The 14,222-nt window shown below is 40.3% G+C and overlaps 1 protein-coding gene across 3 annotated transcripts in view; it reads right to left on the bottom strand.

Annotated features, from left to right (window-relative positions):
- Positions 1-287: 287 nt before the first annotated feature.
- The window catches only part of slc4a5b (solute carrier family 4 member 5b), a 44,002-nt gene continuing 30,067 nt past the window's right edge, over positions 288-14,222 (bottom strand). For 2 of the 3 annotated variants that reach the window (XR_007937667.1, XR_007937668.1), the window contains 7 exons: positions 13,957-14,029; positions 13,490-13,558; positions 12,276-12,449; positions 11,458-11,616; positions 11,052-11,163; positions 8,155-8,207; positions 288-1,064 (listed from right to left, as the gene is read on the bottom strand). Coding sequence is in view for 1 of the 3 variants with exons in the window: in XM_051938757.1 (XP_051794717.1) it covers positions 8,206-8,207; positions 11,052-11,163; positions 11,458-11,616; positions 12,276-12,449; positions 13,490-13,558; positions 13,957-14,029 (589 nt within the window). In the remaining 2 variants the exon portion in view is untranslated. Of the gene's footprint in view, positions 1,065-5,934; positions 8,208-11,051; positions 11,164-11,457; positions 11,617-12,275; positions 12,450-13,489; positions 13,559-13,956; positions 14,030-14,222 lie in introns of those variants that run through there. The other variant, XM_051938757.1, reaches the window with a different exon arrangement.

Here is a 14,222-nt window from a genome sequence, read left to right as displayed (position 1 = left end):
ATCCTTCCTGTTTTCCATCTTTCAAACACTTCTGACCAATGACGTATATATAGAACTCTATATATACGTCATTGCTTCTGACTGTGTGCGCGGACGTGTGCGTCTGCCAAAAAAAACAAAAAACGAAAAGAGCTGCCAGTGGAGGCGGCCCAGGAACAGTGGCAGCAGCATAATGATCAACCCAGTGCAATGACTGAACACCGGCCCACCGGGAATTGTCCTGGTCCTCCCGATTAGCCACCCCGGGCCTGGTTTCAACCCAGTAAAGTAATATTAACACGACAATCTCACATAGGACTTTAAGTGGTTTATTTTAACATGTGTAACTGCAACTAATAGGAGAAAATCCCTCAAAGCATTTCAGAACCTCTTCAAATATAAAGTTAATGCAGAAAGGGTTGTAATATTTAAATTATGCTAAAAACAAACCAATATACACAGATTTGAAATGTAATTTTATTACACTTATGGGGGCTTAACACCCACAATTATTCACACAAATTTTCCTCTTCTCTGTCTCTTTTTAAATGCACAAAAAAGGTAAAGATCCTGATGAGGTCTAACACGAGTTCACAGAGGGTTCATGCATTTATTATTAACACATTTTGGTTGTTTCTGTCTACCAGTGTCACTACAGGAGGTTCACTCACAGAGCTGAGTGCTCGGACAGTCTGAAGGTCTGAATAAAACATCTGACAGAAATCCAGTTAATGAGTGTGATGGAGCTTTTCGTGTGTCAGGTGGCTGAGGTGGATCATGAGCTGCAATCAGCATGCGACACTCTGCACCGTGTCTGCAGGGCTCACAGGACGGTTTCAGCGCAGGAGTCAGTGAAGGGAGGATGTCGCTTCCTGGAAGGTTCCGGAGGTTCATTTGAGGGGTACAGGCCAAACCGCTGCTGCTGTGTGGAGAAGAAACCAGACTCCTCGCAGTCTGACTCCACCCTCACGCTGACCTGCGGCTGGCGTGGAGGCCGGCGAGGCGGAGGAGGAGCAGCAGGGGCGAGGCTCATCTCAGAGGTGGCGGGTGAGGGGGGGCAGGAGATCTTCAGGTGCAGAGTGATGCTGAGGAACAGTGGTGGTGGAACACTGTTACTCTTACAGCTTAAGAACACTGAGCTCAGTGCAACACAGCAGCCCTGCAGAAAACCTTCCTTCATGATGAATGTTTAGTGTTATTAAAACTGTTTGATTTAATTCAACCCTCTGAACCCCAAAATGCCAATAGCAGGGGTTTAAGTGCATGTTTTCTTCAAAATGTCGGCTAAATGAAACCATTTATCAGAAGTAAAGCTTCAAATCCAGATCAGATGTCATCAAAATTACTTAATTCCACATGCCTCATGTAACATTAACCACAAATGAATCTGCACCAAATTCTGTGAAAAATATAATAAAATATTATCAGTAACTAATAAACAAATGCTGCATTTCTGACAATGCCATTTGGGGGAATGACCAGCTTTATTACTGCGCTCTCTGAATGCTTTTCTAGTTTATTAATGCACTCGTCAAGACTGACTACACTCTAGCTTATGCACAGCACTAAGAGCAGTTAGAGTCCTGTCTCTGACTGAAAGACACTTTGGCAATAAAGAAACAGCAAACACTCACAGACACAACTGTCTGCACTAGCAGCAATTCATTTCACTGTCAGCTAAGCTCTCTGGATTTTCTGGATTAATCTATTCACTGTTCAGACCATAAAATGCCAAAAAAAGGTGGAAAATGTTAGTGCTTCCCAAAGTCGAAAATGACAAATGTCTTGTCAACAACACAGCGATATTCAGATTACTGTTATAATAGAGGAAACAAACCAGAAAATATTAACAATTAAGAAATCACAATAACAGAATTGAGATTTTTTTCCCTTAAAAAAGTCAGTCAGAAAATGACCAGTTATGAAAATGGTGGGGGATTAATTTGAATAAATTAATTCAGCCATCTAATCCTTTAATCGGTTCATCACTGCAGCTTACTGGGTAAGGTGTAGGCTTTGTAGGCATCAAAGAAGTTGGTCTCGACCTTTTGGTGAAACTGTGCAGCTTCCATTAGACGAGATCTGAAAGTATTTTCTTCCTCTAGATAAGCAGTCATTGGAATATTGTGGACGGCCTTTCTATGATTTTTATGATATCGATAGCTTGTTCTAAAAAATACTGTTTAATGTATTTTTAGAATGACATAAATTTGGTTTAATGTTTACAATTAAAACAGAATTTTCTTTTTTTACTGGGTATTATTTTTTCTGTATTTATATTTTTAAAAAAGAGAAAAGAGCCAGTCTGGTTGAACACTGTGCACCAGTCTAAAACATCTCTGTGGGATCTGCTTCTTTACTTGCCTGACAATCAGGTTTTTAGGTTTTCTTCAGTATCACAATAAAACAGAAATGGTAATACAATTACAATAATTTCATTCATTAACTCAGTTGCTTAAATCAGTGGGTTTGAGTCATTTGGGGACATTTATTGAAATTATTTTTTTTACCCTTTCCTCTATCTAACTTCTCCCAAATCCACACAACTTTACTGTGAACCAACAGCAGAGGTAAGCAGCCTGAAATCTGCGCTGCATTCAGGTGCACAGTAATCATCATAATGGAGCTAACAGCAGGTCAGAGTTACCATCCACACACTAATGCATCACATGCTGCAGCTGTGAAAAACAATTTATATATCCATCTAGAAATGCCAGGGTCACGGTGATTAAAACAGAGGGAGGCTGCTTCCAGTAGCGTTAAGTTAAATGACGGATGTGAAGCACCTCATCAGGAGGGGGAGAGTTGAAGAGGGAGGCAGAGGGAGGGATGAGGGACAGGTAGAATGTACTAATTCCATCACAGTGTAATGGAAAATTCACTTAACCTGATTGAAAAATGCAATAATGTCATGAAATGTTCTGCTGATAATATTACATCACAGTTTTCAGACGTTTTTTCAACACTGATGATCGCCAACCGTTTTCATAATTAATAAGTTCGAGCAATTTTTAAGAGAAAAAAGCTTAAATTCTCTGATAGCAGCATCTTAAATGGGAAGATCTTCTGATTTCTTTCCTCTATGACAGTAAACTGGGTTGTGGACAAAACAAGACATTATTTTTCATGATTTAATTTCACTTAGCTTTACATTTTCTTGCAGCCAAAAGAATATTATTACAGTCTGCATCATTTGAGGCAATTATTTTCATTATCAATTAATTTGCTGGTCATTCTTTTGATAAATCAACTTCTCTATTAAACAAGAATAAATCATACATATATTTTTTTAAATATTCCAGACAAGGGTGACAGCTTCAGGTGTTTTTTTTTTTTTCTGACCAGTCACACCAAAAACCAAAGGTGTTCAGAAGAAACGCAATAAACCTTCACATGGCCAAAAGGATTATCTAAAGATATAATGGAACAATGTAAGTTGTGTTTCAGTGGTTGTGTGTGCACGCTAGTGCGTGTGAGTCCCTCTCTTTGAAACTGATGGTCCTCCTTGCATTAGAGATAACTGAGACAGTGACCTCACACTCTGAGGCGTGTTTATATTTATTTAAACCAATCACAGTCGTTGTCGGAGCGAAGTGAAGGATGGAACTTTTGGGGTCTCTCAAAAAAGTGACAAGTGGAATAGTTTTTGGTGGGACATGCAAGAAGAGATGAGCACTGTCAATAAAACGGATAATTCACTAAAAAAAATACTATCCGGGCTGCGTTAAAGCAGGATTCTAATTGTTGGCAAAGCTTGGTATTTTCCACATTGTAGGTTACAGTTTCCGTAGCAAAGAGAATTTTGAAAGCGATAAAATGCAGACAGTGCAGCACAAGGAGAAAGTCGGCTGACAGGCTGATACCTGCAGCCTCCATCCAGCGAGTCAGACTGAGCTGCAGGCCATCTTGCAGATTCTGAGATGCTGGTGTTCTAGCGTGACAGCTAGTGGCTCTGAAGGTCATATTCAGCACCTTTATAGGTCCCGTATGATGAAAATCCATTTCCATTATGTTTTGTGGTTGCCATAAACTTGGAGATGTTAAAAATAAGCTATAAAGATTTAAAGATGTTTACTGCTGCCATTCCTCAAATTCCCTTCACAACCACTTAGCCAACCAGCTATACAAGCCAGCAACAGTGTGACCTGGTGCTACCGTACATCGAACTAACAGATAGTCGTCTAGTTCAAACTCAGACAGTGTATTCTGCCTGAAGGAATAGCAGCAGCTCTTAGTCTTCAGCGCAAAAAAACTCATTTAGACCCAGGATTAAACCAGGGGTTATACAGTCATGGTGAAATTAACCATCTTTGCAGCATTTTGAGCTGTAGGGGGCATGTGAGACTTGCATTCATTTGTGAAAAATTTTGATAATTATGCACACTTGACCCTCATTTGTATTAGATTCTGTGGTTTGTGGTGGGTGTTGCTATTGTACTTAGGTTTGGCTCAGAAGTTTACTTGGTTTTGTGTTTGTTTAGCTAGTTTAAGAATGACTGCACACTGGATTGGTGGTTAGCACTGTTCCCTTGCAGCTAGAAGATGCTCGGTTCACTTCCCGGCCTGGACTTGGGATCTTTCTGCATGTAGTTTGTATGTTGTCCCTGTACATGCGTGGGTTTTCTCCGGGTTCTTCAGCTTCCTCCCACAGTCCCAAAACAGGCTGAGGTTAGTTGGTGATTCTAAATTGCCCGCAGGTGTGAATGTGAGTGATTGTTTGTCTCTATTTGTAGTTCTGTGACAGACTGGTGATTTGTCCGGAGTGTCCCCTGCCTTCACCTTAAGTCAGGTGGAATGGACTCCAGCCCCTATACGACCCTAATGAGAATTAAGCGGTATACAGATGATGGATGGATGGGTGGATAGTTTAAGAACTCTGTTAGGCTTTGTTTGGCTTTCTTTGGTTCTTTGATTTAGCAACACCACCAGCCCTGTTTTCCTTCATTTGACCACTTTCGGATTGCTTCTGTCTCTGAGTAATAAATTGCCTTACCTAACCAATGACAATTTGTTGTTTTAGTTTTCACCTTAGTGTTTGGTTCACAGCATGGGACCTTTAAATCTCAGCCATGCTTAAAGTTGTTGCCGTGCCACCTGGACTTTACATGGCATCATTGTTCATCTATAGTTTCTTGCAGTACCATCGTCACCTACTGGACTTGAGTGGAGGAGTTTGTTGTAAGGCTATGCACAAAAAACACCTGTTGAAACAGCTATCGCATTTTCAGACTTTAGTGAACCAGTTTCCCAAATCTTCACAGGTCTTTAGCCCCCAGCGGAAATACAGATAACCAGTAGCCTAGCCACGCTACACCCATGTTTCTGAAGGCACAAGGGTCTAGGCACGCTCGACAGGGAGGGAGGCGGGCTAAAAGGTTGTCTATCAAATCACTCTGCAGCAATTGGGTAGGTATACAACCAATCAGCGCAACGAATAGGCTCCTAGAGCGCTGGAAATCAGAGGATGCGGTAGTTCGGTGAAGCCTTATTTATACAGTCAATGGGTGAAGCTCAAGTACATTACAGACATGTTAACAGAAAGATTATTCAGAGTCGGAGCTAATGGAGCTCAACGACTGTCGTCGTTTTTGTTGTCGACCCTGGCAGAGAATTAAATTCGTTGCCGTGGGTTGTCTAGCGCGGCTAGGCTAGATAACCAGTGCTCCCGGGAACCTTTTGGTTCCTGAAAAAACTTCCTCAGATTAAAAGTTCCAGGTACTGTGGGTGACTAGGTGGAACAAACAGTTACGGCAGGTGACGTCTGTCTATGTCAGGTGTCATGTATGTAGGAGTTTGAATGCTGATTTACAGCCTCTCTAAATGAAGTGTTAGAGAAAGCTGCTTTGCTGGATTGTGATTGCTCTCATGAGGCAGTGCTTTGTTGGAAATCATAATCAAGGCTTCGGGGTTAGGAGACCTTCTATAAGGTTCAACACAAAACGTAGAACTCTGGACTATTATTACAGTATCAGTCAGGATGTTTTTATTACATTAGCAGTCATTACATTATTGGGTTTCATTACATCTTCATCAGCTTAAGGGCAAATTTTATTACAATTTCAGGAAATCACTACAATATTGTTGCCACATAGGTATCTCACCAGCAGACATTAATGACTACAATCAACCAGAATGAACCTTTCGGTGCTTTAAAACTGTCTTATCAAAAATCTTCTTCTTGAAGTGAGAAGTGTTTAAAATTTTAGATTCAGTGTGACTTACACTATGTAAAGATATTGTCACTAGCAATTTTTATGAATCGGGTTTGGAGATCATAGGACAAAAAAAAATCTTTGTTAAAAATCTTTCAGGGGCTGGTTTCACAAAGACAAACACAAACTGTGACTCAGATCTAACAAACAGTCAGAGAAAATTGCTGCATAATGTTGACTTCTTTACTTAAATAATTTGCTATGAATTCTGAATAAATTAAAACCTTAAGTAATATGGCTGGATGTCAAATCACTGATCATTCCAGCAGAAAATCACCATTCTGGAAGCCTTCAACAGAAGAAAAAAATATTTTACAGGGAAAAAAGGGAAAAAAAAATAAAGCAGGTGGCAAAAAAAAAAATTACAACAGCTGTAAATGTTGTAAATCTCACCACTGACAGGACCATCAAAGCAATTCAAGGGGGAAAAATAAATTTGAAAACATTGTATAGTTCATTGATTATGGTAATGGGCTGAAAATGTCAGAAAATAGTTTTAAAGAAAAAGTATATCAGTGTTTCACAAAGCCCAAGGTAATAAATGTCTTGTTTTGTCCACAAGCCAAAGAATTTCTATTTTACTGTCGTAGAGGAGGAAAGAAAATAGAAACTTCACATTAAGAAGCTACAATCAGAGAATTTTCACTTCTTTTGTCCAACCCTAATCCTAACAAAAACAATTAGTCAATTATCAAGCTAGTTGGTAGATGATTTAGCTGGTGGCTAATCATTTCATTGATTAATTGTTGCACGTTGAAATAATTCAGTCTTATTTTTGTGAAACTGCCGAGCTTGCATTACAAATTTTTGGATTTGTCTTTACAGCATTTTTCTGTTTTTTTTTTTTTTTTTTTTTCTCACCGCTGACTATTTTTTCATTCCACTAAAAAAAATAAATGAAGCCTGGCTTAACACTATATAGCAGTTTCAAACCATCTCTGTGAAACCGGCCCCTTAATTTTCATGAGAATCATCACGTTTTAAAGTTTTCTTCTGCACCACAGTAATACAGTGATGGCTGATTGTACACAACCGTTCAAAAGTTTGGGGTCACCCAGACAATTTCATGTTGTCCAGAAAAACTCACGCTTTCATTCATTAATTGAACAAGGGTTTTCTAATCATCAATTAGCCTTTCAACACCATTAGCTAACACAATGTAGCATTAGAACACAGGAGTGATGGTTGCTGGAAATGTTCCTCTGTACCTCTATGTAGATATTCCATTAAAAATCAGCCGTTTCCAGCTATAATAGTCATTTACCACATTAACAATGTCTAGACTGTATTTCTGATTAATTTAATCTTATTTTCATTTTTTTTTAAAAAATGCTTTTCTTTCAAAAATAATGACATTTCTAAATGACCCCAAACTTTGACCAGTAGTGTACAGTCATGAATACAATGATAACAGGACCTGCTAATCGCTAAATTGGCTAATTTGAATAATCAATATGTAAACCAACACATACTAAAAAACACGACTCAAGTTGTAGCCAATAGCAAAACTTATGGAATACACAGGAACATTATAATTCCTGTTTCTCAAAGCACTATGGGATCAATAGGCCCAAAAGCAGGTATCTGGAGGAGAGGAGTAGCTAGCAGCCCACAGAGTCAAATGTACACCTTCCTGAATATTCACATTTATGCCCTGCACTGTTTAATAGTAGCTTCTATGAGAGTGCACTGTTATTTCTACTTGAGCTCTACTGTACATGTTTGCAATGTCGAAACGATGTAAGCAATCAATATACTCTACAGTTGAAAAGCCTAAAATCACCAACATACTGTACATATAAATACAAGTGATCCAGCAGCTGAGAAGTGAACACGCCGTGTGTTTCTATGGTGTAACTATGTGTGTGCTGGTCTGAAAGTGACAGTGCTGTCCCAGCCAGTGTTCCTGCCAGGTGAATGTACCAGATCACTGTAGGGCACGTGCAGTTTCAGCACACAGTACCTGCGGTCTAGCTCATTTTGATCGGATGTGACTGTCGAGTAGGGGTTCATCTCCTGTAAGGAAACACACAGACACGCACAAAACGACACAAAACAGGCATAGACAGGCATGTGAACACAGCAGCAGAGCAACGTGAACACAAACACAGACACACAAAGAGATAAACACAATCATCAAAAACAGATTTCGAGCCTTGTGCATTCTTTCAACCAGTTCATCTTTAGACAGATCACTGACATGTGTTTACAGTGAACTGCTGGATTGACGCGCTTTTGTTTCTTGAAGACACTTAACCTCTCTTTCGAAAGGCATCTTTAGTTTATTTGTGGAGATTCTCAGTCATCAAGGACATGATAATTCCAGAACCGTAGGTAGAAAACAAACAGACTTGTTTTGGTTCTCAAACTGTCCTCTGTGTTCCAGATGTGTACACTGCTGTTCTCTAAGGAGTGTCCCTTATCCTTTAGATGCAGGTGACTACTGAGTCTTGTACTGATGAGCTGGTGCCCTGTGTTGTGGTTGTTAAGTCCCCTTTTCATATAGATTTGTGTCCTCGCAGAATTAGACTGCACATACAACACTGCTCAGCTTGGGTTTGGATGCTTGATCCCCTGTATGAACCAGTTTCTGTCCCAGAGTATTGCTGGGGTGCACTGGGTTGTTTTATAAGATAAAAGTGTTGTTCTCCTTTTGTTTTATCTGTTTGATATTGTCCTATATAAGTCTCAATCTTGATATTTAATTAGTCAGCTAAAGATACATATGATAACTAATGTTGCATGTTACTAACATTAACATTAAAATTATTCATGTAAATTTAATTAATTTACCTAATTTATCTTTTAACTAATTTAACAACCACAATAATAAAACATTAATACTTAAATTTGTCATTTAAATAATATAATATAATACTGAAGGTTTTTTACCATAGTATTTCGTTTACTTATTAGTCGGTATAATTTTTTTATAATATACTATACTGTAGGCCCCTAAACTTAACTCTTAAGCTTGTTTATTAAATTTTAATTTTAATCTTCTTCTTTAATCTTCTCTACTAGAAACACTTTGGTTAGGATCTTGTGTTGTGAATGAGCTATTTAATAAATACGTTGACTTCATGTTCCAGGAGGCATTGGTCTGTACATTAGGGCTGCACAATCAATCCAATATTATTCACAAGCACAGCTTTGGATTCCCACAATTAATTGAACAGAATCAAATACTGGCATTTAAACTGTTCTGTTCATGGAAACAGCCTATGTAGATAAAATCACCTGGGTTCAAACTGGATAAGTCTGAGAGTGTGACTTCCAGTTTAAAACTGTCTGAGCTGTTGCACTGCATTAACTGAGTGGAGTGAACAGAGGTTTCTATCTACAGAATGGACCTGTTCTGTGAAGCTTCTATTTGTGAGTTTTGATTTTGACCAAGGTACAAATATCTGAACAGTTACTGGGAGATGTTCCCTTGAAGTAGCGCAGTGCTCTTCTTTCCATTTACAGAAATTAGCCACGCTGGTGGTACAGTGGATTGTCCACTAACTGCATGAGGTTGGCGGTTTGACTCCTGGAGCGTCCCATGCCAAAGTATCCTTGGCAAGACACTGAAGTTTCACTTCCTGAACCTTGTTGACTGAATCAGAGTTTTTATTGAGATGTGAAGTTCTTGCCTAAGTGGATCCTTTGGTTCTAACTGGCTGATGAGCAGTCCCAGGAATTTTAACTCTTGTGGAGCTGTTACCACGTTGTTGTTGTTCAGGTCACATAAGTCAAGGTGTGAATAGATGTTAAGCTGTCTGTACAGCACTGTCAAGACTGCACCATAAGTGTCTGATAAGTGGTGTCTTAGTGTCCTGTTTTCAGTGGTGGTCATTACAGGTTGACGTAGATATGTATTTTTCTCCATCTGTCTTCTGCCTTTTGAAGGAGAGGTGAAGCATGTGCAAGAAACTCAAGCAAGATCAGCTGCCTTCATTTTAGCACTTAAACATACCATGAATCTTCACAAACGTATCTAAAAGGTGGCCATCTTTGAAGCAGTGAGTGCAGTGGTTGGGTTTATTGTCAAAAAGATGTGCTTATTTGCAAAATATGCACAGTGTGGTATTCTAGAAGCAGAAAAGCAGAAGGGAGACTACTTCGAAGGAAAGTAATGAACCACTGTGGCCGGGGTCTGCAGCAAAACATTTTTACTTCCTCAACAAAACCAATATAATTTCATGTATATGCTATATTTAGAACATTTCCACTCTTTTCCCCTTGTCATCAGACAACCCCTTATGACAAGGAAGTAGTTATGTCAACCTGTCTTCTCTCCAAAGCCACCGGACTCCACTGACAAGAACAATCTCTCAGAACATGAAGCTGCTGGTCTACCATTAGCTAGTTTGCGTTACTGTGAGACTTTATTTTTAATGGGTTAGTTCAGATCTGAACTAAGGTTAAAACACTAAAGTCGCACAGCAGCAGACAAGCAACTTCAGTGTTCTGCAAGAAAAAGCACTTTTCCCCCCAGTGGAGTCAGATGGCTTCGACGAGAGGAACGTCATTTCCTAGAAGAAGTGGTGACAACCCTCTCACTATGATGTACACTTAAACCAACAGAGGTTAAAAATCCATCCACAGTACTGCAGGTACTCCTGTCTGCTTTAACAAACTGGGGCTGTACCAACTGCCATCTAATGTAGGTAATACACTGACACAACCGCACTTCAAAGGAACCAAACTTAAGGTAAACAATGCATTATGGCATGTAGGTTTCATTGAAATTTAAGCAACATCTATCAAATTCTCTATCAGCCTGCCATCTGTCACATTTACTACAATGCATCAAAGATTAGAAAAACAAATTACACTGATACAGCAATAGGTGGAGGAAATGGTTGGCGTACTCACAGTCAGAGGTCTGGTTTTGGGTGGGAGGATTAACACGGGTGGGGTCTGGCTCTGACTGGGACTCTATTGCCTCCATGTGAATCATCACAGGAGGGGGGACAGAGCTGATGGGCTGAGGGACAGAAAGAGGAGGCTGTCGGCATGCAGGACAAACAGGGATCTTAAAAGACAGTGTGCAAAGTGTTCACAGCCACATGGGAGAGTTAAATAGATGTACTACAAGGAGGATGGACAGACAAGAAGACTGTAGTAAGTGTTGTACAGTGCCTTTTCAGCAACACTGTGGGACAGAGAGGAGAAACGTACAGTATTAGTCAGAGAAAACAAACCCAGGAAGACATACTCACAACAGATGGAGTGACACACATTTAAATACACAGTGAATACCAAGAAAAGGGATCCTCACCTCCTCGTCGCTGTCTGGCTCTGCCGCCTTTTTCTTCTTCTTCTTGTCATCCTCTTTCTTTTTCTTGTCTTTGTCGGGCAGTATGTCGTCTAGCCAGGCCAAGTCATGCTGTGAGAACATCAGATCCAGCAGCTTCCGTACGACCATCAGACCCAGAATCTGCACAGGGTGGAGAAACAGTTTGCACTTTATGAACAGGTCACTTCATCAGCAGTGGGGACAAACTGGGGACTCAAGAGGAAAAGTCAGGGGATTATCAAACACAGTCTGCCACAGAAGGACAGCAAACTAAACCGCTGAAGTCATGGGGATATATCCAGCATTGCTTGATTACAATGAGAATGTAAATATACTTTTCTCACTGAATTGCACTGCTTCTGTAGTTTCTGCTTTCTGCTGCTGTAGACCAATCTAAGTGATGTTACTGATACAACATCTATGCCTTGGTTCAGTTTTTGGTCACATTACACACCCTGGAGGGGTCACCAGTCTGTCGCAGGGCTACATATACAGACAAACAATCACACTCACATTAACACCTACGGGCAATTTAGAATCATCAATTAACTTCAGCATGTTTTTGGACTGTGGAGGAAGCTGGAGTACCTGGAGAAAATCCAGACATGCACAGGGAGAACATGCAAACTCCATGCAGAAAGATCCCAGGAAGGCCGGGATGCAAACCAAGGATCTTCTAGCTGCAAGGCAAAAGTGCTAACCACCAAGCCACTATGCAGTCCCCCTGACTGAACATGTTACTGATAAATACCACAAACAAAAACACAATGAGTGACCAAGACCTAGAGTAACACACTCACCATTACTGGGAAGATGATGGCCAGGAATGTGGACTTGAGGATCCAGAGGACAGCCAGACAGACGATCTGGACGAGAGTGAAAAGATGGACGCGTCTCAGTGGGACGTGACGCAGGAAGGAGAAGTCTGGCTGGTGTTTGGATGGCATCAGATAGAGCTTGATCCGCTCCCAAAACTGGAACAGATCAGAATGTGCTGTCAGGTGAGGCTTCTTCTAAGATTCTTCAAATATCAGATGATACTCATGAGTTTACAGTGAAAGCATTCCGCTTCACGTGCATGTCAATTTATTATTCACAAATATGTAAAATTATTCCGTTCAGATCTGTAAACTACGTGGATTAACTTTCAGGTGTGAGTCTATATTTTCAGCATTGAAACATAATGGGAAATAGGTGAAGAACATTATTTCAATGTATAAAATGCATCTAATCAGCATTTGACATACAGTATTCTGCCACTATGTGCAGGATGGATCTATGCTTGGTGTTCACGGCGAATTCTGACCACCTGAATGTCACAGCTGAAATGTAGGCTCATCAGACCAAGAAACATTTTTCCAATCTTCTATTGTCCAATTTTGGTGGGTTTGTGTGAATTTTAGCCTCAGTTTCCTGTTCTTAGCTGACAGGAGTGCCACCTGGTGTGGTCTTCTGCTGCTGTAGTCCATCTTCTTCAAGGTTCAAAGCGTTGTGCATTCACAGATGCTATTCTGCATTCCTTGATTGTAACCAGTGGGGTTTTTTTTTTATATACTGTTGCCTTTCTATCATCTCCAACCAGCCCACTCTGCCCATTCTCCTTTGACCTCTCACTTCAACAAGGCATTGTCATCCACACAATCACTGCTCACCAGATAGTTGATGTTTTTGTACCATTCCCTGTAAACCCTAGAGATGGTTGTGTGTCAAAATCCCAGCAGATCAGCAGTTTCTGAACTACTCAGACCAGCCCATCTGGTACTAACAACCTTGCCATGTTCAAAGTCACTTAAATTCCCTTTCCTCCCTATTTTGATACTCAGTTTGAACTTCGGCAAGTTGTCTTGGCCACGTCTACATGCCTAAATGCATTGAGTTGTGTCCATGTGATTGGCTGACTAGGTATCTGTGCTAAGAAGCAATTGAAGAGGTGTACCTAATATAATGGCTGGCGAGGGTCAGTTACTATGTAAAGCTGTATGTATAGACTGCATGTACCTGATCTTCAACTTACCTGGATGCCACTCAGTGAGGCCACTCCCATGTAGAGGAAGACGCCATAGAGGACTGGCATGGGGATGTACTGAGATAAACAGAACAGCAGGACATTAAACGGTGGGTCAGGGGTAAAGACTACAACTACAAATCAATCCTTCTGACAGTGTTTTAGTTAAAGTTGCAGATGGTCATATTTGTGTGAGTGATTTAGTGCCCCTGCTACTCTGGCACCTCCTATGTTACTTTCCTTTTTCTTTCTTTTGTTGTTTACATCAGTGCAAAATGAGGCTAACCAAACTGAGACCAAAATGAGAGTGAGCGACCAAATCATGTGCTGGTGCAAGCAGCCAGGAGAGTTGGTAGCACCAGTGCTACCAGTGGAAAAGTTAGTATGGAGCCTTCTAAATGTGAAATAAAACCAACAGATCCAATGGAAAAGCCACATCAGTAAAATCATCTCTGCTAGCATATCTGCCAACTGACCTGAAGAACAGGAGCAAGGAAGACTGAGAGTCCAGTCAGAACGAACACCAGGATGCCTGTCAGCCTCTGCTCTCTAGAAATGAAACAATATCACTTTATTGATCCATAAAGTGGAGAAGAACCACAAACAGTCACAGTGTCTGAAGAGTTAAACAAGTCATTATGGGTTTTTTAAAATGTTGATGTTCTATACACTGCTGTTCAAAAGTTTGGTGTCTCCCAGACAATTTCGTGTTTTCCATGGAAGCTCATACTTTTATTCTTCT

This window comes from Acanthochromis polyacanthus, chromosome 18 (assembly GCF_021347895.1).
Source record: "Acanthochromis polyacanthus isolate Apoly-LR-REF ecotype Palm Island chromosome 18, KAUST_Apoly_ChrSc, whole genome shotgun sequence".
Taxonomy (NCBI): Eukaryota; Metazoa; Chordata; class Actinopteri; family Pomacentridae; genus Acanthochromis; species Acanthochromis polyacanthus.
The sequence above is the reverse complement of the archived record's forward strand: the minus strand, read 5'-3'. Positions and strand labels throughout refer to the sequence as shown.